This window comes from Carcharhinus amblyrhynchos, chromosome 4 (assembly GCF_965287045.1).
Source record: "Carcharhinus amblyrhynchos chromosome 4, sCarAmb.v2.hapA, whole genome shotgun sequence".
Classification (NCBI taxonomy): Eukaryota; Metazoa; Chordata; class Chondrichthyes; order Carcharhiniformes; family Carcharhinidae; genus Carcharhinus; species Carcharhinus amblyrhynchos.
Genome location: NC_137327.1, coordinates 36,836,829 through 36,861,024, shown reverse-complemented (window position 1 = coordinate 36,861,024; position 24,196 = coordinate 36,836,829). Strand labels below are relative to the sequence as shown.

Here is a 24,196-nt window from a genome sequence, read left to right as displayed (position 1 = left end):
TTTTTGATCTTCTCACCCAAGGAAAGCTATACTTATCTTGAAGGAGTGCAATAAAGCTTCACTAATTTCTGAGATTACCCAAGAGGATCCATTCATGCATCAGCCAACTAATGTACAATAATCTCTGCCCCCTTCCCCATCCATTACATGATCCTCATTAGTTAGTTATCCATCCAGTACTGAGATTGGAACAGAGAGATTGGGAGAAAGTGTGTCGACAGGTGCTAAAACCTCATATTTGACCATACAGTTTCAGAACCAGAAGCTAGGGGAGCTAACAATGTGGTTGATGCTTAACTACCTTTTGGAAAAAGGCCTAGCGAGACACTCCAACTATATTCGTGAAAACAGCTTACAAGTACCATCCCAAAAGCAATTAGGGATGAGCAATAAATACTGGCCTAGTAGCAAATAAATGAAAAATTCAGATTTAAGCTCACAACCATCACAGTGCTCTAAGATTGGGATATGCACTTACCAGAATAAAGTGGAGTCCAAATAACAGGAATTGTAATGCCCTTGAATACCCTTTTTCTTTCCAACCATTATAGCAAGGCCTTCCTTCTCCATCTTGGGAGGTGTGTTTTCTTTAACCACTTCGCTTCGATATCCTCCAAATGCTAAAACAAAAGTGAACGGTCAGCAATTTCTCCACACTCCACCATTAACTAAGAAATATTAAGTAACGACTTGTTGGTTTTGAAAATCATCTCAATACATGGTTACTCATGACAGCCCAAATTCTGCAGTAGTAATGACAATAAAACTTTGAGATGCTCACTGTTCTTATTCTAAGATAGACTGCAACTTCTGCAATCTTCATATGCATAATTAAACACAGAAATCCAGACGTTGCTGTTGGTAATTCCTCACTCCTGCAGAACATGTTGACGGCTTCACAGATAGAAATCGTCAGAAATCACTGAATTTGTCATGGACTTCCTACTTTTTAATAGGCTATTCTCAAAAGATTCCTGGAGGACTGGGAACACGAAGCTTTGTTGGCTAGGGTGCAACTGCTTTTAAAATGGTGCATTAAGTCAGAATTACTGCTGCGTAATCTTTCTGGACAATAGAAGCTAATTTTATATTTGTGAAGTGTCCAAATTCTATAGATTTTTTGCAATATTTTTAAAGATATTTCAGCTTTTACCTGCAATTCCATGTGTATGTCCAAGTCTATATTACACATTCTGTAAAATAATTACAAGTGAATAATTGAACCTGTTTGCAACTTTCTTGATTGGCTGCTTAGCCTGCTAGATGACCTCACTGTCACTGGTACTGGAATAAAGTTAATGTTGGGCATATGAAAACTCACACCAAAGTTTGTTAATCTTTTTAAGGTAAGTTTCTTTGAATTCAATAAAGAGTATGTCATTTTGTTGCTGACAGCAAAACCCAGACCATTGAATTATGTTACCTCTACTATATAAAGAGTATGTTACCTGCTCACAAACAATATCTATTCAAAAAATTCAACAATTTGGCCTAGAAATCAGTAAAATAAATGGTATTTGTTCTCATTAGGATTAAAAATCACTAACAATTTGGAGATAGATTTTTAAAATACTTCTTGGCATAATGTTATTAACATTAAAGTAAAAGACTTCTACTGGTGTAGTAACAACAAGCCTCAGATACAGCAGGTTACCTTTCTTTTAAATGAGTTATTTGCTAACAAGACCAGTGTGATATATTAACAAGATTACAAATTGCAGAAGAGAAGGGACTTGGAGAGAGGCAAAACCAAATTTAGACTTTAAAGGCCTTCAGGCTAAACAAGGACAAGCTTAAAAAAAAAAAGGTGTAAATTCTCACCATCTTGACCTTGGCAGGAAGAGTTGGGATCCAGAACAGGGCAACTAATTTGTTTTTGTAGTCGGTTGAATTGTGGCACATTAGTTGCACTGTTAAAAATCCATTCAGAGAGTTTGTCTTTACCTGATACTAAATGCACACCACATTCCCTCCTCACGAGCACACTTAACTTGTCCGAGTTCAGGCAGCTTGGATTCAGGTCAAGTTGTAAACTACAGTTTTCCAGCACAATAAGCCTCCTATTTGTCTTCTTTGAAGACATTTGTTTATAGGATTATTTAAACTCAGTGGTAAGAATTCCTATCTCCAGGGACAGACAATCCTTTCAAGTTTCACAGATCAACTAAACTGATTGAACAATCAGTCGTGTTCTGAAATGCTGCAGACTTCCCTGGTGGAAGTATCAGAACATAATCTGAATTTCCATTGCATGGAAAGTTTTCCCAAAGCCTACTCAAACTAATTTTAAAAAATCCATTCAAACCCATGATACTATTAGTTGGTAATCAGACATCTGGCAAATACTGATTTTGAGCCTTCAGTGTACAGCAAATGCAAAGGTGTACTGCTAGACCTCTACCACTTGGAAGGACAAGGGTAGCAAATGCATGGGAACACCAACTGAAGTTTCCCTCCAAGCCACACACTATTCTGATTTGGAACTATAGTGCTATTTCTTCACTGCCACTGGGTCAAAACAGCACTGTGGACGTACCAAGCGATCTGCACAAGTTTAAGAAGCTGGCTCATCAGCATCTTCCTGAACTGCTGAAATAACTACATGTTCAAATCCCCATTCAACGTGCATCATAATTTTGCTCCGTCAGTGACTATCACAGCTTTTAATGTTGAATTGCTGCCATATGGATGCTACCACAAATAGCAACATTGCTAGCCAAATTCATAAATGAAATCATGTCACGTTGCATATAAAAGTCATGTAATCAACCACTTGCATTCCCTGAGTGTCCGTTTTCAGTATGGCTTTTCCTGTACTAGTGTTCCTGCACAGCACTACTCCAGTGGCCTGATGGAAGGCTGCTGACTTTGAGCTGACAGAAAACACCCTTGGGGAGGACAATCTCAAGCAGCTATGAGCCTAGAAGGCTTGACTGCATATTGCTCCATCTCAGCACAAGTGGAAGCAGTCTAGACTAGCTGACCAAAAGCAACATAAAGACCTAGGCAAAGTATCATGTTCAGGTTCAGAGGATGATTCAAAAAGAGCAGAAACATGCTCCATGCAGCCTCTATCACTCCCCCAAGATAGTAGCTTAACAATTCTAATCATCTACTGGGAGACACACTGCCATGATTCCTATATGCCTCTTTGCACACTGTAATCCACAACTATGAGAGCAGCAGGCTGAGCTTGCATGACAGAATTCTGAGCTTCTACTGCAACACTCAGACATTGGGCGGTTTTTACTGCAGCATTGTCAGGACTTCCAACACAAATAGGTCTGTAAGTATATTAGGAGTTGACCACTACTTCTATGCTGCAAAGGATAGGCTCCAAGCCCTGTGCAAAGTCCTGTTCCAAGTTGCTGCTGGGCCTCTCCATGCTGTTCAACTTTAACACAGTAAGAAGTCTCACAACACCAGGTTAAAAGTCCAACAGGTTTATTTGGTAATAAACGCCTCTAGCTTTCCGAACACTGTTCCTTCATCAGGTGAGTGGAGAGTTCTGATCACAACAGGGCATATAAAGGCACAGAGTTTACAGAATACTGATTAGAATGCGAGTTTTTACAGCTAATCTGCTATTCAAGTCTTAAAGGTGCAGACAATGTGAGTGGAGATAACATTAAGCATAGGTTAAAGGGATGTGTATTGTCTCCAGACAGGACAGTAAGTGAGATGTTGCAAGTTCAGGCAAGTCATGGGGATTACAGAAAGTGTGACATGAACCCAAGATCTCGATTGAGGCCATCCTCACATGCGGAGCTTGCCTATCAGTCTCTGCTCAGCGACTCTGCGCTGTCGTATATCATAAAGGCCGCCTGGGAGAATGTTTACCCGAAGATCAGAGACCGAATGCCTGTGACCATTGAAGTGTTCGCCAACAGGAAGGGAACAGTCTTGCCTGGTGATTGTCGAGCGGTGTTTATTCATGCGTTGTCGTAGCGTCTGCATGGTTTCCCCAATGTACCATGCCTCGGGACATCCTTTCCTGCAGCATATCAGGTAGACAACGTTGGTCGAGTTGCAAGAGTATGTGCTGTGTACCTGGTGGATGGTGTTCTCACGTGAGATGATGGCATCCGTGTCGATGATCCGGCATGTCTTGCAGAGGTTGCTGTGACAGGGTTGTGTGGTGTTGTGGTCACTGTTCTCCTAAAGCTGGGCAATTTGCTGCAGACAACGGTCTGTTTGAGGTTGTGCAGTTGTTTGAAAGCAGGCAGCAGGGGTGTGGGGATGGCCCTGGCGAGATGTTCGTCTTCATCAACGACATGTTGAAGATTCCAGAGAAGATTATGTTGCTTGCAGTTCTGCAGTCCTTTGTGTCATCTAAATGGTGTCGCTATCATGATTCAATAGTGGTGACGAGCGTAACCTGCAAGACGTGGGGGGGTGGGAAGCAGTGTTAAGTGTATGAGGGTGTAGTAAAGCATCTGAATGCTAGCTTTTGAGCCCTGATTAATAAAGATTGTTGCTAGAAGAGTGATAAGGGCGTGATGATTTGAGCAGTGATAGAAGCTCCCAGTGTAGTGGTAGAATATGGCATTTAAAGATGCATTTTAAAGGTCATTGTGCATCTTATGGCACTGTATCCAAGTCCTGGGGCTAAACTACTGTCAATGGTCTCCACATCAATCAGCTTTCACTGCCTTTTGAATGCATCTCTGTAGAACTTCTTTCCCTTTTGCAGATTCAAGCATCTCTCCTCCTTTTTACCTCAAATCTCCTGTGCAGTGTCAGAAAACCTCGGAACCTGCCCTCTTTCCCGTTGTGTCATTCCTCAGTCTTTCCCAGCTCAGATTCTTTTTAATCAAGGCTCCCAGCACCTGCTTCACCTACATCTGCTCTACCCACAGTGTATTTCTACTTTAAGCAATGCAAGCTAGCTTTCAGAGTTAGGAGGTACTCATAATTTTGCTGTGTCCTGCCACTGAACAGCATGGTTAATGCTAGCTGGGCACTAAACATCCAAATAAGTAGATGGCACAAACTTGGCAGGCTGCCTACACTGCAATCAGAGACTTTTAATTGCGCACCAAAATTCCAACATTTGCTCTCAGGGAGGGGTGGAGGTTGGTGTGCAGCGGCTACTCAATTTAGTCCTCTAATAATTTTGAGAAAACAAACAAACACTCAAGAAAAAAGAAGAGCTTAAGTTAAAACAAAATTATTTTTTGTTAAATAAATGAAAATGTTATTTTAAAGATGCAGAGTTTCTATTTAAAAATATACTTGAATGCTCATCTATAAACTGCTATATACACATTTATTAACAGTTCACATGATTTGTTCATTCATCTGCAAACATTGTATAAGATCATGGAGATCCAAAACTGAAACATTGCATATATGTATGACAAACATAATTTGAAACGTACAAGATTTATATCTGAACGATGCTCACTGCTTTCATAAATAATTTATTAAAAATGTTGTAGGTGTGAAACTATTCCTCCATAATTGGCTCCAATGGTGCATGCACACAATTAATTTTCTCCATTGAAACAGATACACGCAAACAAAACACGAGTGAAACACTATCTCTAAATTGTACAATCAAAACCCCCTTCTCCCCTGCTAGGTTTGAATTCCAAGGGATTAGCAACCCAGAGGATTTTTTTTGTGTAAACGTCTGGCCAATGGCTTGTAATAATTTATTTCTAATATCGGAGTGGGAGCATAGTCCCAATTCTTCAAATTTCTCCGTAACACACACACCTTACACGGAGGTCAGTAAAGCATAAATTTCTGGCCCGGTTTGATTTGGATTTGTATTTTTACATAGTTTTCAATGACAAAAAAGTTATTGGAAAGTTTTTTAAACACATCTCATTTTTTGATTCACTGCAATTTTTCTGCCTAGCTTAAAGGCTAACCTGCTCATCATCATTCTCTTGACTCTTAAATACTTCTTACATAACTCAGCAGTTTCGCCATGTTAATTTATTCTTTTTATTTTGCTCAACTGATTGTTAATCAACTTCCCTCTAAATTGATACAGTGTGAGCAAAAAGAGGAAACATGTATTTTCTACTTTACTCGAGTTAAAAATTTAATCTACACAACTGATTCACATGGCAAGCAGCTCTGTTGAAAATACAAGTAAGCCAGAAGATTGACCAAAACAGCAACTGAGAGGATTGGACTAGATGACATGATATAAAGGATATTTAAAAAGACACTGCTGCAAAAAGCTGCAGCACGCTTTGGTGCAGAGGGACGAGTTGCAAAAACCCAGTCTGCAGGTGCAGTGGGTGATCAAGAAGGCGAATGGAATGTTGGCCTTTACAGCGAAGGGGATAGAATATAAAAGTAGGGAGGTTTTGCTGCAACTGTACAGGGTACTGGTGAGGCCACAGCTGGAGAACTGTGTGCAGTTTTGGTCACTGCACTTGCGGAAGGATATTTTGGCCTTGGAGGGAATGCAGAGGAGGTTCACTAGGCTGATACCGGAGATGAGGGGGTTGGACTATGAAGAGAGACTAAATAGACTAGGTCTGTACTCGTTGGAGTTTAGAAGGATGAGGGGAGATCTTATAGAGACGTCTAAGATAATGAAGGGGATGGATAGGGTAGAAGTAGAGAGATTCTTCCCGCTTAGAAAGGATAGCAGGACTAGAGGACACAGCCTCAAGATAAGGGGGGAGCAGTTTAGATCAGAGTTGAGGAGGAACTTCTTCACTCAAAGGATGGTGAATCTCTGGAATTCTCTACCCGTTGAAGTGGTGGAGGCAACCTCGCTAAATATATTTAAGTCACGGGTAGATAAGTTTCTGATAGACAGGGGAATTAAGGGTTATGGGGAGAAAGCGGGAAAGTGGAACTGATCCACTTCAGATCAGCCATGATCTTACTGAATGGCGGGGCAGGCTCGAAGGGCTAGATGGCCTACTCCTGCTCCTATTTCTTATGTTCTTATGACACCTCTATTGGAAGCTGCATTAATCACACATTAATGCAACTTCTGTAATTAAGCAGAACGAAAAGAGCAAGTTGTATTTTAAATTACCAATTGAATTGCATCTTTCAATTTGATTGGAGTGATGAGGTAACGATACAAATCTTGAATCAGGCCGGCAGCTTTTAAGTTTTACAAATAAAGCCTTCTTCGATGCACATATAAAGTAACGCATTCCTTTGAAAGTACCATCTGTACAGCCTGCACTTTCTTCTTCCTGAAAAAAAAAAGCAAGAATATGGAACTATCATTTTAAACCCAAAAACCAAGCAACAACCTCAGTACTCTTCCAATCATGAGATCATACTTTATAATTTTTACAGATGTCTAACTGATCTCTCAAACTGAGGGAACTGTGCCAGAGTGGTCCACTGATAATTACATGCATCCCTCAAAGAAAAGCTTGAGTTCAAGTCCCACTCCAGGGTTGAGCACAAAATATGGTTGACACTTCAGTACTGTAGTGCATTGTCCGTTCCGTCTTTTGGCTATAACATTGAACTGAGATAGAAGTCAGATCTGAAAGTTGCAAGTTTGAAGATCCTATGGCATTAACAGCGGAGAGCCGCTCCTCAGTTCCTGACCAATATTTGTCTCTCAACCGACAAATAGTGACAAATGATCTGGATATTATCACATTACTGTTCAAGGGATTTTGCTGTACTTAAATTGGCTACTATGTTTCCCATATGTGAAAGAACCAATGACTCATCCTCATTTGTTTAATGTGACTTATTTAACTGAATGTTTGTTATTTAGAGACATATCCTACACTATGTTTTACTAGCTAATGTCTACACAAATCCTAAATGTGCAATCAAGAGATATATGGCCCAGAATAAGGCATTCAGTACAGAAAAAGAAACCTGTTATAAATGGTTTATTTTTTGAAGCCAAAGACACTTCCCCAAACTCCTCAAAACAAAAATAATAAACCTGGTGTGCCAGGAGTGTAAAATGCAAACTTCCTATCAGAGAAATGAGAACAAAAAAAAAGTAATTCTGGACAGTCTATTGATGTACAGAAAAGAGACAAAGGAATCAGATGCCAGGGTTTTAGATATTAAGAGGGTCAGCTTTACAAGGCTGTGGTAGGTGCAGGTGTGAGATGAATGCAGGATTTTAGTCAGAAAACACATATGTCCACTTCCCCCATGTCTGGCTCACAAATAGTCCTGTAAAGCCACTTACATTCTCTCCAGAATGGTCATTGCCACCTTTCAGTTGGCAGGTTTCCCAGAGTCTTGAAAATTCAACACTGTTGAACATGCAAAGCAATTTATATCAAAGGGTTGGCAGCCACATTAAAATATTTAACTTGACAAAATGCCTCCAAAAAGCAGAATGTTTGCTCAGCCCTCACCCCCACCTCCACTAAGTGTAGGGTCTGGTTTTGGATATTTAAAACATTAATACTGACTCAATCCTAACACAACCAGAAGAATTGTTATACCCAAAAATGGATAAGTGTGTCACTTTATGGCAAGGGGGAAAGCCAAGTTAGAATTAGAATCTGTTATTTAAGGGAAAATCAAATTTTGCATTTAGCCTTGTATTCATTCTACTTACAAGTTCAAGTCCAGCTATTTGTTCGTTGACACCAAGGGGTTGACCAATCCACCGAATTACTCCATAGAGAGGAGGGTTTTCCTTCACTTGCACCAATGATCCCACTTCCAAACTGGGTTGTTCTTTCGCTGACACTCCAATTAGTTCTGCATCCTGATTTGCACTGGCATTCACATCCATCATTACTGACTGGACAGACAAGGAAAGGGTATGGCCAATGCTTCCATTAACGCTAGGTTTCTTGGTGAGGTTAAAGGGCAATGAATGGAATTTGTTTTCACTTGGAAGGGAAGCTTGAAATGAGGATGTGCTGGGTGGTGACTGGCTCAACTTAGAGTGTTCATCTACTAGCGATTTAGCTGTATCTTCACTTCCTGCAAATATATAATACATAGCCAATTTAATACTTCCAGGAAAAAAATATCTATATAAATAGTAACAGCAATATTGTAAAATCATCAGGTTTTTAACATTAGTCAATAGAAATGTTATCAAGAAATAAATGTATAGAAATATACAGAAATAAAGAATAAGAATTGTCACGTTGCATATAGAAGTCATGTAATCAACCACTTGCAAGAATAAGCAAGGAGGCCACACTTAGGCCCATCACACCTGTTTGCCCTCTGCAAGAGCAACTAGACTAATTCCACTCTCCTGCCTTTCCCTGTAGCCTTGAAAATCTTCCTCTTCAGATAATTTCCAATTCCCTTTTGAAAGTCACAACTGAATCTGCCCCAACCACATACTCAAGCAGGGCATTCCTGATCTTAACCGCTCAGTAAAAACATTTTTCCTTATATCATGCAGATAATTGAATTATTGTCAATTTTAATGTAAAACCACTTCTAATTGCCTGCATAAATTTCCTTTCATTTACGAAGAATGACTGCCCCAAGGTGGTCAGGATTTATACGCAGTATGTTAATAATTGTCTTCAGTCTTTTCAAATCGATAGCAAGATATGTACAGCAAAACAGTGCAAGAGAGTTCCCAGTGGTCAGGTTACACTCACATGAAAGAATGGTGGGCAATGAAATTTTTCAGATGGCAAAAATATTTGTCTCAAGTACCCCAGAGGTCACTGTAAGGATCCTTGCTCTTCCTGAGAGATTAATAACTTAGACCTTTGTGTACCAGCCACAATTTAAATATTTGAGGATGATATAAACTTGGAAGCATTGTGAATGACGAGAAAGATAGTGTAGAACTTCAAACAGACAGACAGGTTGATGGAACGGGCAAACAATTGGTAGATTAGGGAATTTCATATCGTGGCTCATTTTGGTAGAAAATGCTGAAAGTATAAAACAAAGGGCACATTTCTAAAGCAGGAACAGGAGCAGAGGGACCTGGGTGTATCTATACATAAGTCTTTGAAGGTGTCAGGACAGACTGAGAGTGTGGTGTCATGTCCCAGTATATTCTGACCTTGACTATTTTCTTCATTAAAAAAACTGACTACTAAAGGTTACCAGAAGCTGGGCACCCAAGAATCATCTAACCTCTGTTGCGGATTGAAATCAATCCCTTGTCTCAAGAGTGAACAAAAGGAACTTTGTAGACTGATACTGTGTCAATCCCTTTCCTGAAATTAATTCAAAAGGGGATTATTGATTGAATGGGTTTTTCAAAAACAAAGACGCTAGCTTTACAAACTCTCAAGGTATGAAATCCAAAACATGATGTAAAGTGAAGTTAACCTCCCAACACACTTGGAAAAGAACTTCGAACATGCACCAGTCACACAATCGGCAGCCATACCTTGTTTGCTTTTAAAAGCAGCTGCAGCTGCTCCAGAGACAGCGTTCCATCAGGATGCCATTAAACCAGCTGCAAGTCATCCAAAGTAATGAACAGAAATACCTTGAATGCACAAGAAAGACACCCACCCCTTCTTTCCAATTTAGAGTTTACCTGAGAACCAATCTCCTGGAAATTTGATTATAAGAAGCCTTGCAGATTACTGAGAATCCACCATCTTACAGGACATTCACTTCAACTAAAACATTAAATCATCCAAGGAACAACAGGCCTGCCATACTCAAATTGTAGTTATATTGCTTAGCTCTCACCTGCATCACATCTTAGTGCGGAGAATCAAGTGAGTGAGGCATCACGTGTAAAGTTCCAGAACAAATGTGATCATAATCACCTTTAAAACTCTCAAAATGCTTGCTGCTTGCAATTATCTAATTGGGACAATCACTCAAGAACAAGAAAATACACACCCACCTTTTTACATACAAATATATTGATCAAGGGCAGTAAAAAGGAATAAATTCTGTCCATGACATTGGTTAATAAAAGCATAGATCACTCTTTGATTTATTAATGGAAGCACAGAGTACAAAAGCAAGGGTGCTATGTTAAACATGTAGAACCTTAGCTTTGGCCTCAACAGGAGTATGGTGTTTAGTTCTGGATATGTGCAGTTCTGGCACCACGCTTTAGGAAAAATACAGAAGCATTAGAGAAAGTTCAAGAAGATTCATGAAAATGGTTCTAAGGATGAGGAACATTTAGTTACAGACAGATTTGACAGCTTGGGATGGACTGCTTTCCTCGAGAGATATACAAAATCATGAATAGTCTGGACAGACTACATAGGGAAAAATTGCTTTCATTGGTAGAAGGATGAGGAACAAGGTGGTCTAGATTTTAGGTAATTGGCAAAAGAAACAGTGGTGCCATGAGGGAAAATCTTTTTCACCTCGGGGGGGGGGGGGGGGGGGGGGGGGAGTGTCAGATATAGAATGCAAAGCCTGAATGTGACGGAGGCAGGTTCAGTCAAGGTGTCTAGAGGAAACCAGTTTATCATCTCAAAAACAAGAATGTGCAAGGTTATGGGAAAAAAACTGGGTAGTGGTACTAGGTAAACTACTCCTTTGGTGAGCCACTGCAGACGCACTGGCCAAATAATCTTTCTGCAGTAACCATTTTGTGAATATCCCCAAGCTGATGGGTGGATAATTGTCTCTGCAGGGGGTACTAGTCAAAAAATACCCTTCTGACTCTGGGAGATCCAAATAGAAATGTGGGGTAGCTTTCCCCTTTCTCTTTGTGGACAGTCTTATTTTTATTTTCCACCGAGTAGCTATCCTGACAGTAGGGCTGAAACTGAACCAAATGTTGCACATATAACTATCTACTGTGTTAACATACATATTGTTTACTTACTTACCTTTTGTTTTAAATTAGAGTAACAGCAGTAATCTGGATAAGGCAAAGGAAAATTACTGTGGGTGGGTGGGCCAGCTTGTTACTATTTAATGCTTGTACCAATTCTATGTTTATCCAAACTCCTGTTGGAGGTAGCTAAATTGATAATCAAATGGAACAGAATGGCTTATATTTATTCAGAGTATAAATATTAAAATACAAAAACAATCATAAAACTAAAAGATACTTAGTTGACTAACATTTAGTAAATTGAGCAGCATCAAAAGGTTAAATCAAGAAAATAAATTTCCACATCAACCAAGGCAAATTTACAAGTTTTAACGATGAGAAGTACATTACAAGTACTAACTGTGAGTAGTACGTTTTCTAAAATGATAATGGGAAATAGCTATTTACAAAGTATGAAATAGCAATTAAAGATTGGACATAAAGTGAAATTGTACAGATTTAAACATCACTATTCAAAAGGTACCAAAGTACTTCAGATACAGTTAATTAGTTGAAAATGGATTAACTCTTGTCAGCAACTGCCGGAAAAGGTTGAATATCAGAAATAATAAAAAAAAACTTTGCTTAATCACAAAGATTACCAAATAATGCAACATGCAGCGGGCATACTAATGATAATGATATTGCCTTCAATCTATATGCCTAATGTATACCCCAAGAAATTCTTCAAAAATATGAAATTGCTTACAAATATCAAACTTACAAGCAACCTGATGAGCTTTCCTCAAGAAAGCACGTCTAATTTCCAATCTCTAAAGCAAACTTCAATTAATAAATCAATATTGAATACATGAGGAAAAGAACAGCAAAAGAATATTAAACACATTACAAATTCCAACCTGAGACTAGCTATGCCTGGCAAATAATTATATTTTAAAGGGACAGGAAGTGAGCTTTTAATAACATAATTGCTTAAAAACTAATTTATTTGAGATTGTATAAAGAGCATGAAAATCTTCAAATTTCATACCTTAAACTATTGTCTGTAATTATTATTTTGACTTAATTGAAATCAAGTCTAAAAAGTGCATGCTAATAAACGTTAGATCCGTGTCATCATCTTTGGAGTTTACACATTTTCCTTGTGTCTGCACGAGTTTCCTCTCAGCACTCTGGTTTCTTCCCACAATCCACAGATATGCTGGTTAGGTTGATGAGTTATTCTCAATTGCCCCTTAGTATCAGGTAGATTAGCAGGGTAAATACATGGGTTGGATTGTCGTCGGTGCAGGCTCGATGGGCTGAATGGCCTCTTTCCACACTGTAGGGGTTCCACTCTTCTAACTTCAATATGAGATTTTAACATTGTCAATTAGCTGGACATCAAGGAATATGGAGTTATTGCAGGAATGTGGCACTAAGGTAAATGATCACCCATGACCAAAGTGAATGGTGAAGCAGATTTGACAAGCTGAATGACCTAGTCCCGTCTCAAAAGAATGCAGATTCACAACAATCAAAGATATTGCCACTCTGTTGTGTTTTAAGAGCAGCAATTTTAACATTTCAGTTAAACTTTGATTGTTAAGAATTTAAAATCATTTTCTCTTTTTAAATGTGGACTCCAAGAATTCAGAATTTTTTCTTCAATACGAAGTTTCTTCACTAGGAGTCAATGACTAATAAATTAGCAATTCACGATTTTAATTCTGCTAAACTATTGATTAATATTTAATATCAAGTGTATCTGACCAAATTTGCTTTGACTTTCAACATTTTCCAAATGAAATTGTGGCATTTCTTGTTTCTTATTGTACAATTCAGTGATCTTTAGCCTCTGAAGTATCCATCCAATTGTACTAATTCAGAAATAAAAGATAAATGGAACTTACTTTTATAACCACGAATATATTAGAATGCTAAATTATTTTAGCTACATTGTGTTTTCCTCCAAATGCTGCTACAAAATCTTTGCAAAGCCAAAATCAATTCTAAAATGTCAAACCTTCAAAGTAAAGAGGGACAACAGCACACTTATTTGATGAATAACTGCTGTATCAAAGTTGGTTTGTCAAAGTAGTATCAGTTGAAATAAGAAATTGCAATCAAAAATCACAAAATATAACAGTAATGATGTAGTGACCTGCATTATTTCAAAATACAAATGATATCTGCTGATTCCAAGTTCATTACCTTCATCAATATACCATGTACTTTTTGATTTTGTTTGTGCATCAATAGATGCGCCATTCAATGTACACCGCAATTCAGATCGGCTTCTATTATGTCCTGGAGACTTTCCTGATTGCGGTGCCAGTCCTGTTAATGACAAAATTCAGCAAGGTATTAAAAGATCAAAGGAATCTTATTTAGAGTACCATGTGGATCAATTAGTAAAATTGCTTTTGATTTTACTGATCATTCCACCCGTTATTGCAAAAAACACTGAAGAGCTAATTATTAAACACAAGAATGAAGATACATTATCATTTTATGGAATTGCTAAATTTAGAAAAAGGTGTCACAGATTATATGTTAAACATCAAGACAATGTCTTACACAACTGCAATCAGCTATAATCATCTGTCATCAGCACCAGGAGGCAAATATTGCTCATTTTGATATACCAATTCAATAAGGTTTCTGGAATATAAAAATTCTAAAGATTTATTGACTTTTTAAAAAAAAGTACAAATGCAGTTACTCTAAACAATCACACCTGTGTACTTTATAAAATCTAACAGCAGGTATTAAAAAATATTTGCATTGTCAAATTTATGCAAATATCATAGTGTCACAAGAAACTTATACAGAGGGAATGTTATAAATAAAATGTAGCAATCCATTTAGGGCACATCAGTCTTTGCTCTATAGGCCAATATTTGATGAATAAAGTAGCCTCACAATGTGGAACAGAAAAGAACACTGCCCTACCTTTATTCTTTGATCTGCTGCTCACATTTGAAGAGATCTTTTCATTAATGCCTCTTGATGCAAAGCTTTGTTTTAATGGTCGTGATTCTGGAGTGTCTGCAATGTTTGTACAGAGCCCAATTAGCCAAGTGCCTTCATCACAGGCTCACATTTTTTGTTTAATAACACAATTTCTCAGACAAGTGGGTACATTGTTTATACATCTCAGAACATGACACTGCTGCCGAGGCGATGACAAGATCGCTTGTTCCCCTTGCAGGCATAAAACACTCATACACTTTACCTGCTGAAATCAGAAGGAACCTCATTCCAACAAACCCAATCAAGCTCAAAATTTTAGGTTGTTTCAAACTACATAAAATATGGTGGAGAGGTGGGTAGACGAGGACATATTTTGATATTTACACCTCAATGGAAGCAGGGGTGTCTGAATGACATCCAAGGTGTGGCCTATCCTATCTTTTGCAAACCCAAATCCAGCTAGCCTAACTGGCATTACGTGGAAGGTGCCGTGTTCAGGGTTTTGAGAGGATCTGACATATTCTAACGCAGTGAAAGCAGAAGAACTTTGATCTCTGAGGAAAATGTTTTGCTAGTACCAGGTAGAGACCATCTGGGAAGAGGGTTTGTGTTTCCTTCAAATGCATGTGAGGAAGGCAACCATCTTTCCTTTTTCCCCAACTCAAATATGGCCAGCAAAAACAAATCTTATCGGAAAACAGTATGAATGAGCCTGGCAACCACAGCTTACTCAGTATGAATGTCCACAAATTTAACAAGAATTCCAACAAGATCATCCATTGTTGCCATGGTTGGAAAGTTTGGAAGTCCCTGGTTGCCTACGCCACTCAATGGCATTTAGATGATGGCAATCCATTTATTTTCTGGCTGGTTGCTATTTGAAACTAAATCTCATACATGCATTTTGAATACTGCTTCCCAGAAACTAGCAAAACATTATTATAGAGATGAATCTAGTAGTTAAAAACTACAAAATTTGTCCAAAGTTCAGGTGAAATTTCCAAACTCAAACCCCAAATGCCTTTAACTGGGTGAGTGGGAGTTTTCTCAGGTACTTGCATAACAATTACATATTTTAACATTTTTGTCTTGCGTCAAGTTGAGGAATTGGAAACGGGAACTTTTTTTTTAGGAGCACACAATTTCAACAGCCGATGTAAAACCAGCTCTCGACTCAGTCCTGAGCTCAAAAGTACACTATCCTATACACTGTAATACTTTCCAATTACCCACACTAGACATCTTATCAGCACCAATTAAGTTCGGAAATTATTTCCCCCACCCCCCGACGAGAGTGGTGCAACTTTTTAAACTTCATGTCATGTGTTATTTTTAAGACGTTACACACAGATCTTAGCAACAAAGGGAAATTGCAACAGCAAATAGCATGATGACATTTCAATAATTTGATTTATGTTACATGTTCCAAACTGAAAACATTACTTTATCAGTGATTGTGAAATTTGGAAGTCTTTCTATTAAACTTTGAACGGAATGGAATTTTAGTTACTTCGAATTTGTTTGCAATTAGTGTATTTAATTTAACAGATGGTTGCTATTTACTACATTTTTGAAATTTGGCCCAATGGACAAACATTGTAGACGCAGGACATTTGGTGATACAAAAATGTGTATGGAATATTATGGTTCATGCGTATTAGTAAACCTACATTGAAAAAGTATATTTTCCTTAGAAATAGCTTAGGCAATATGCAAGAGGTAAAGGATACATTTCTAGTTCCACGTATTACACTCATACACGAGGCATGACGGAAATTGTTAAATTGCCATTCTATTTGAAATTCTTTTGGACATCCACAGTCTCAACTACACACAAGGTTACATATTAACAACACACAGGTTGAGCAGTGTTTTGAGCAGAGCAACACCATAGGAACAAAAGTGGCCCATTCAGCCCCACAAACCAGTTCTATTAATTTATTAGATCACTGCTAACCAACATCTTCAATCCAGTTAAGCTTCTTTTCCCCTTACATTCTCAGCCTTTTGGCTAAGATTGTGCATCAGATCAAGCCCAAGGTAGGATACAACGCCTTATTTTGTCAGCTTGGATTTTGTTTGTCTCTCTTGTGGACTCATGAATTGGATTCAATGGGATTTTGAATTTGGCTTTTGAAGCAAGCAAGAAATCGATTTGGGTTTTGCCAGTCCATTCTGAACACTGGCTTTGCAACTTTAAGAACAGGGTAAAAAAAATTTTTTAATCTCACTTAATGAAAATCTATTAATCTTAGCACTAACATTTCGACATGACCTAGCCACAGAGAGTTCCAGATTTCCAAAATTTGTGTAACGTACTTCATCACATGAGCGACCCAGTTCTAACTTTAAGATTGTCCCACCAGATGGTTTGTGTCCATCTCCCCAACCAAATTGTTTAATTGTCTTAAACGACTTAATGGTGTCACCTCTCAAATTTTGGGAGAAAAGAATAGTTTACAAAGGCATCAACATCATTATTGTGTTTTTCTTTTCTGTTTAGAACATCTTTCTGAGGAAATATTTCATCTAAACATTTTCTAATACATACATGAAAGTTCCCGTCTTCAGAGATCAATTTGCATCATCTACTAAACAGTTTGGCTTGGAATATTGTACTGGCTTATATTGCGGGGTAAAGATAGAGCTCTGTGACATCACAAAGAACATAACAGTAAACACTAATGCTCCAGCAACAATAATTTTAATATGTGCAAGCAACCATAATTCATGGTGTGAACCAACTGCATGTAAACACACAGATTGGGTGCAATTTAATGCTCCCCACCCCCCTCAAGGGGAGTTCAGAGATGGGAGAGTGCGTATGGGGACTCCCTGCCTCCTCTGGTCAAGCTCAGGACAGGAAGGTGCATTACTTGCCTGGAGCCAACTGAGACACTTAGCCACTAAGGGCCTCATCTCACCACAGCTGGTATTCAACCAGCACCAGGCAGGTTCTTACTACCTGAGAAGACTGTCCAGAAAGTCCTGTGGCCGGGGGGGCGGGGCTGTGCCCAATTGAGGGACCCAGCATTGGGAAGCCCCGCCACCCCATGAAAGCCATCCCCCTTGCACTTGTTCGATCTTCTCTACAAGCCTCATTAATTTAAAAACATTTAGAATCTAAATTAAATGCAAGGAATTTCCAGGAGAATTAGCTTTTTTAAACTTTGGAAAAGCAGAAGTACATGTACCTAGTATTACATCTTCTATCCACAGAAGGGAGACTTTTCCTTGTGGAATATTGTACAGTACTTTTCCTTCCCACGTGCCATCCCAATCACCCAAGACGTTGTCCTAAAAACAGAAATTTTAATAGTTCAGTCATTAATATTTATAGTAAGCATTTTGTACTGCTCAAGGGATAAAAGCAATGCCCTAGAGTACGCATTTTATGAATGAATACATAGTACATAGACATGAAGTTATTTTGTACTCATAGCTTTTAAGTATTTCTTTCCTCCTCCACCTGGACACTCTCTTGGATTCATTCCATTCTTTGTGTTCTCTCAGCACTGCACTGCAGCAATTTGTTACACTCCCTTCCCAGTCTACTACAGATAACGGTGGGAGTAAGGATTGTGAGGGAAGAAAGAGAAGTGTTGATTGACTGGGTGCCTCATGGCTCAGTACTGGATTCAATTGTTTTCAATTTACATGAATTCAAATTCAGCAACTCAATGCAAAGTAGTTAGATTTGCTGATCACATTAAATTGGGAGAACGTTTAGAAAATATACAATATGTTGGACAAATCATTTAAGTAGGCAGAACAATGAGATAAAATTTAATACACAAGCGCAAAATGCAAAGGAAGGAAAAACGAGTGACACAGAATGGTGCTGATATAACAAAGAAAGTCATCAAACAGGCCCAGAAATCTTAGATTGACAATGAATAAGTCTAATTGATGAAAAGCAGCAAATCTAACAATAGGATGTTAATTGCACTGCTAAAACATTTGAATTCAAGCCAGAATGCAGTCAAACTTTATAGCACACTGGCTACAGTTCTTGGAGCGCTGCTGGGATAGTTTCCTTGAACAGTGTGTGTTGGAGCCGACGAGGGAGTGAGCTATCTTAGATCTGGTGTTATGTAATGATGCAGGTAGAATTAGGGACCTTGTTGTGAGGGATCCTCTTGGGAAGAGTGATCATTGTATGGTGGAGTTTCTGATGCAGATGGGGGAGGAGAAAGTAGGATCCCGGACCTGTGTCCTTTGAACAGAGGGGAGTACGATAGGATGAGAGAGGAATTAGCAAATGTAGATTGGGGGCGCGGATTGGTTGGTAGGTCTGCTGAGGAACAGTGGAGGATCTTTAAGGAGATCTTTCTTGGTGCTCAGCAGAAATTTATTCCGATGGTAAAGAAGGATCGTAGGAGAAGAGATAATCAGCCGTGGATAACGAAGGAGATAAAGGAGAGTATTAAATTAAAAGCTGATGCATTTAGGAGTGGCTAAAAGTAGTGGGCGAGAAGAGGATTGGGAGAGGTTTAAATATCAACAAAGAATGATGAAGAAATTGATAAAGAAAGGAAGGATAGACTATGAATCTAGGCTAGCGCTAAATATAAAAAAGGATAGTAAGAGCATGAGTCTCAAAAACCCAGCTTGCAGGTGCAGCAGGTGGTCAGGAAGGCGAATGGGATGCTGGCCTTCATAGCGAGGGGGATTGAATATAAAAGTAGGGAGGTCTTGCTGCAGCTGTATAGGGCATTGGTGAGGCCGCAGCTGGAGTACTGTGTGCAGTTTTGGGCGCTGCACCTGCGCAAGGATATTTTGGCCCTGGAGGGAGTGCAGAGGAGGTTTACTAGGCTGATACCGGAGTTGAGGGGATTGAGCTATGAGGAGAGGCTGAATAAACTAGGCTTGTACTCGTTAGAGTTTAGAAGAATGAGGGGAGATCTCATTGAGACGTATAAGATGATGAATGGGATGGATAGGACAGAGGTGGAGAGACTCTTCCCGCTCAAAAAAGACAGTAGGACTAGGGGGCACAGCCTCAAGATAAAGGGGAGGCGGTTTAGAACGGAGTTGAGGAGGAACTTCTTCACTCAAAGGGTGGTGAATCTCTGGAATTCTCTGCCCGTTGAAGTGGTGGAGGCTGCCTCGCTAAATATTTTTAAGAAGCGGGTTGATGGGTTCTTGATAAGAGAGGGGATTAAGGGTTATGGGGAGAGGGCGGGAAAGTGGAACTGAGCCACAACAGATCAGCCATGATCTTATTGAATGGCGGGGCAGGCTCGAAGGGCTAGATGGCCTACTCCTGCTCCTATTTCTTATGTTCTTATGTTCTTATGTATAAAATATATAAAAAGGAGGAGGCTGGCTAGGGTGAATGTTGGACCCTTAGAGGATGAGAGGGGGGATTTAGTGGCGAGGGATGAGGAAATGGCTGAGAGCTTGAATAACTTTTTTGCTTCGGTCTTCACGGAGGAGGACACGAATAGTTTGCCGGGTGTTAACGATGGAAAGATGGTAGGAGTGGAGGGCCTGAATGAGATCATTGTTACTAGAGAGGCAGTGCTCGACAGACTAGAGGGACTGATGGTGGACAAGTCCCCAGGACCGGATGGAATGCATCCAAGGGTTGTGAAGGAAATGGCAGAGGTGATAGTGGATGCCTTGGTGATTATTTTCCAAACCTTGCTGGATTCCGGGGAAGTGCCGGAAGATTGGAAAACGGCTAATGTTACGCCGCTGTTTAAAAAGGGTAGCAGGCAAAAGGCAGGGAATTATAGGCCGGTTAGTTTTACATCTGTCGTAGGAAAAATGCTTGAATCCGTAATCAAAGAGGAAATAGCGAGGCATCTTGAGAAAAATTGTTTGATAGAGCAGACGCAGCACGGATTCGTAAAGGGGAAGTCGTGTCTGACGAATTTATTGGAATTCTATGAGGATGTGTCTAGTGCGGTGGATAGAGGGGAACCGGTGGATGTGGTGTTTCTCGATTTTCAGAAGGCATTTGATAAGGTGCCGCACAAAAGGTTGTTACAGAAGGTTAGGGGGCATGGAGTTGGGGGTAAGGGGTTAGCATGGATAGGGGATTGGCTGTCAAATAGGAGGCAGAGAGTGGAGGTCAATGGGTGCTATTCAGATTGGCGGTTGGTGACTAGTGGAGTGCCCCAGGGATCGGCGCTGGGGCCTCAGCTATTTACCATTTATATAGATGATCTGGAGGAGGGAGCCGAGTGTAAGGTGTCGAAATTTGCTGATGACACAAAGATAAGTGGAACAGCAAATTGTGCGGAGGGTGTGGAAAGTCTGCAGAGGGATCTAGATAGGCTGAGCGAGTGGGCGAGGACCTGGCAGATGGAATACAATGTTGGCAAATGTGAGGTTATCCAATTTGGCAGGAATAATAGTAGGAAGGACTACTACTTACAGGGTGAAAAACTGCAGCATGCGACAGTGCAGAGGGACCTGGGGGTCCTTGTGCACGAGTCGCAAAAACCCAGCCTACAGGTGCAGCAGGTGGTCAGGAAGGCAAATGGGATGCTGGCCTTCATAGCGAGGGGGATTGAATATAAAAGTAGGGAGGTCTTGCTGCAACTGTACAGGGCACTGGTGAGGCCGCAGCTGGAGTACTGTGTGCAGCTTTGGTCGCCGCACTTGCGCAAGGATATTTTGGCCTTGGAGGGAGTGCAGAGGAGGTTCACTAGGCTGATACCGGAGTTGAGGGGGTTGAGCTATGAGGAGAGGCTGAAAAGACTGGGCTTGTACTCGTTAGAGTTTAGAAGGATGAGGGGGGATCTTATTGAGACGTATAAGTTGATGAAAGGGATGGATAGGGTAGAGGTGGAGAGGTTCTTCCTGCTCAGAAAGGACAGCAGGACTAGAGGGCACAGCCTCAAGATAAGGGGGGGCAGTTTAGAACAGAGTTGAGGAGGAACTTCTTCACTCAAAGAGTGGTGAATCTCTGGAATTCTCTGCCCGTTGAGTGGTGAATAGCACCCATTGACCTCCACTCTCTGCCTCCTATTTGACAGCCAATCCCCTATCCATGCTAACCCCTTACCCCCAACTCCATGCCCCCTAACCTTCTGTAACAACCTTTTGTGCGGCACCTTATCAAATGCCTTCTGAAAATCGAGAAACACCACATCCACCGGTTCCCCTCTATCCACCGCACTAGACACATCCTCATAGAATTCCAATAAATTCGTCAGACACGACTTCCCCTTTACGAATCCGTGCTGCGTCTGCTCTATCAAACAATTTTTCTCAAGATATTTAAGACGCGGGTAGATAGGTTTTTGGTAGGCAAGGGAATTAAGGGTTATGGGGAGAAAGTGGGAAAATGGAACTGAGCCACTTCAGATCAGCCGTGATCTTACTGAATGGCGGGGCAGGCTCGAAGGGCTAGATGGCCTACTCCTGCTCCTATTTCTTATGTTCTTATGTAGACCACACCCTGAATGTTGCATCTAATTCTGGTCTCCAAGAAAGCATTAAACACTGAAGACAGCACAGTCGAAAGGCTTAACGCTGGTGCTAGAGATCTGTATTGTCATGAGGCACCACAAGAGACTTGGCTTTTTGATTTTTGAAAGGAGGTAAGATTGTTGAAACAGTTAGAAAAGTGGACTATTACATTAAACTAGAGTAGCAGAACAAGGGCAGGCTCAACCTAATAACTGTTAAAATTAGGATCAGAAAATTCTTCAAACAAGCAGAAAATCTTGTAGTAGACAAGGATTTCAGGTGGAATAGTGGAGGCAAAAATTCCTAAAGTCATGTAAGAAACAATTAGCTGTCAACGTTGCAGTGGGGGTTGGGGGTTTGGGGGGGGGGGGCGGCACCAATTTAAAATCTTTCAGGATGCTTGATCCAGTAATTAAAACTTCTACTAGTCAAATCAGTTAGCAGTTTGAAAATCCAATTCTCAAATGCATAATCTTACCTTACATCTAAAAATGAGATGCCAACAGGAACGCAAACGTTGATTGCACCGATTTGTCTTTATTCCCCTCAAGATGAAGGGCTTGGGTTTACACCCAAGATTCTCTACACTAACAAATTTCCATTTGTGTTTACACCATGAGAACAGTAAACTATAGGGATTAAATACTGTCGCAATGAAAGAGAAGCAAGGATTGAATACAAAGTTTTCCATACACCCGGATCACCCAAAGGGAGGAAAGTTAAAGCTTTATTAGAAATTAGCATCTATCTGCCTTAGGGGCACAATGTGAGAAGAAATGTATGCTTATTAAAGGAAAACTTACCTCATTAGAATTTTATTTTGAGAAAAATTATTACACATCTTCTCTCAAGAAGCTTGAACACAAGTTGTCAAACTACAGGATAGCTCTTACCTTTCAAAGATTTATTCAAAACAAATTTATTCTTGAGCCAACAGCCCTCTAGTCCACACCCAAGTGCTTTGTATGAGCTTACCCAATAAACACTGGCAGGGTTTCAAGTTGAATAGTGGAGACATCACAATGATTCTATCCTTAGCTGATGTTTATACATCCAAGTATTCTAACAAGGGTTCATTTTGCTGCTAAGAGGAGCAGCAAACCAGACTTTTCGTTCCTCTATTTCATGGTGCATGGGACGCTGAAGCCATTTCTATTGTTCTGTAATGACAGTGGTTGAGGCCTGCTCAACTCTGGAAAAAGGAACAAGGCCTAGGTCCTTCGCTGTTTGTAAAGCTTGGACAGATCATTTATCCTTGGGGATCAAAGTCAGCAACACTTTTGCTTCTTAGTCATACGGGTCGACATAATCAAGGAGTTTAAACTACACAAGGGCTATTATATTTTCTTGCCTGAAACAAAGCTTACCAAACAAAAATCAAAGGAGGAGGAAGAGCGAGAGAATGTAAACCATCTCTCATCTATAAAACAGTGAATGATTTACTATGTTGGATTCTTTCTTCTACCCCATAACCCCCTCTCCTTTTGAGCATTCCTCCAGTTTTATTTTCCTATCCAAAACAGTCCTTTTAGATCGAGATGTTGGTAAATATAAACAAGAACATGGCATAACTGCAACCCAACTGCTAAGTTGGTGGGGGAAAAAAGAGATAGAAATTGTAAAAATTAATAAACCTTTGCTTTGGTCAACATCTACTGTTTTTTTTTTAAGTGCTTTTGCAAAAGCAATGAGTGGCATCTCACAGACCCAAGTTATAAGATTGTGGACTGAAGCCTCATGCCAGATACTGGAGCACATTTACGTTGATAATTTAGAGCAATAAGAACTGGGGTGATGGCAATTGCAAGGGTTTCCTTAAGTAGATGCAGTAGATCCCATGACCTTATTCAAAGAGAAAGAGAATACTCCTGGTTTCCTATACAACATTTATCCTTTCATCAACATGATTTAAAAAGCAGCTTGCCATTTATCTTAGTGTTGCTCACGAGACCTAGCACATAAACTGACTGCTCATTTTCCTACAATAAAACAAAGGCAACGTTTTAAGATGTACTTAATTGACTGTTAAGATCCTGAGGTACGAAAAGCATTAAACAAATGCAATTTCTTCATTTGTTACTCTTAGGATATGATTCTCTGCATCATTAGGCTCAACATTTTCAGAAAGACAAATTAGTTTTATGCTAACCCCCA

General features: G+C 39.8%; 1 protein-coding gene across 4 annotated transcripts in view; it reads right to left on the bottom strand.

Annotated features, from left to right (window-relative positions):
* Nucleotides 1-24,196, bottom strand: part of cyld (cylindromatosis (turban tumor syndrome)) — a 61,466-nt gene that overhangs the window by 20,779 nt on the left and 16,491 nt on the right. For all 4 annotated transcript variants that reach the window (XM_080186984.1, XM_080186983.1, XM_080186985.1 and 1 more), the window contains 6 exons: nt 17,812-17,914; nt 14,597-14,692; nt 13,856-13,981; nt 8,531-8,904; nt 7,013-7,178; nt 479-620 (listed from right to left, as the gene is read on the bottom strand). In XM_080186984.1, the coding sequence (XP_080043110.1) occupies nt 479-620; nt 7,013-7,178; nt 8,531-8,904; nt 13,856-13,981; nt 14,597-14,692; nt 17,812-17,914 (1,007 nt within the window). The remainder of the gene's footprint in view (nt 1-478; nt 621-7,012; nt 7,179-8,530; nt 8,905-13,855; nt 13,982-14,596; nt 14,693-17,811; nt 17,915-24,196) is intronic.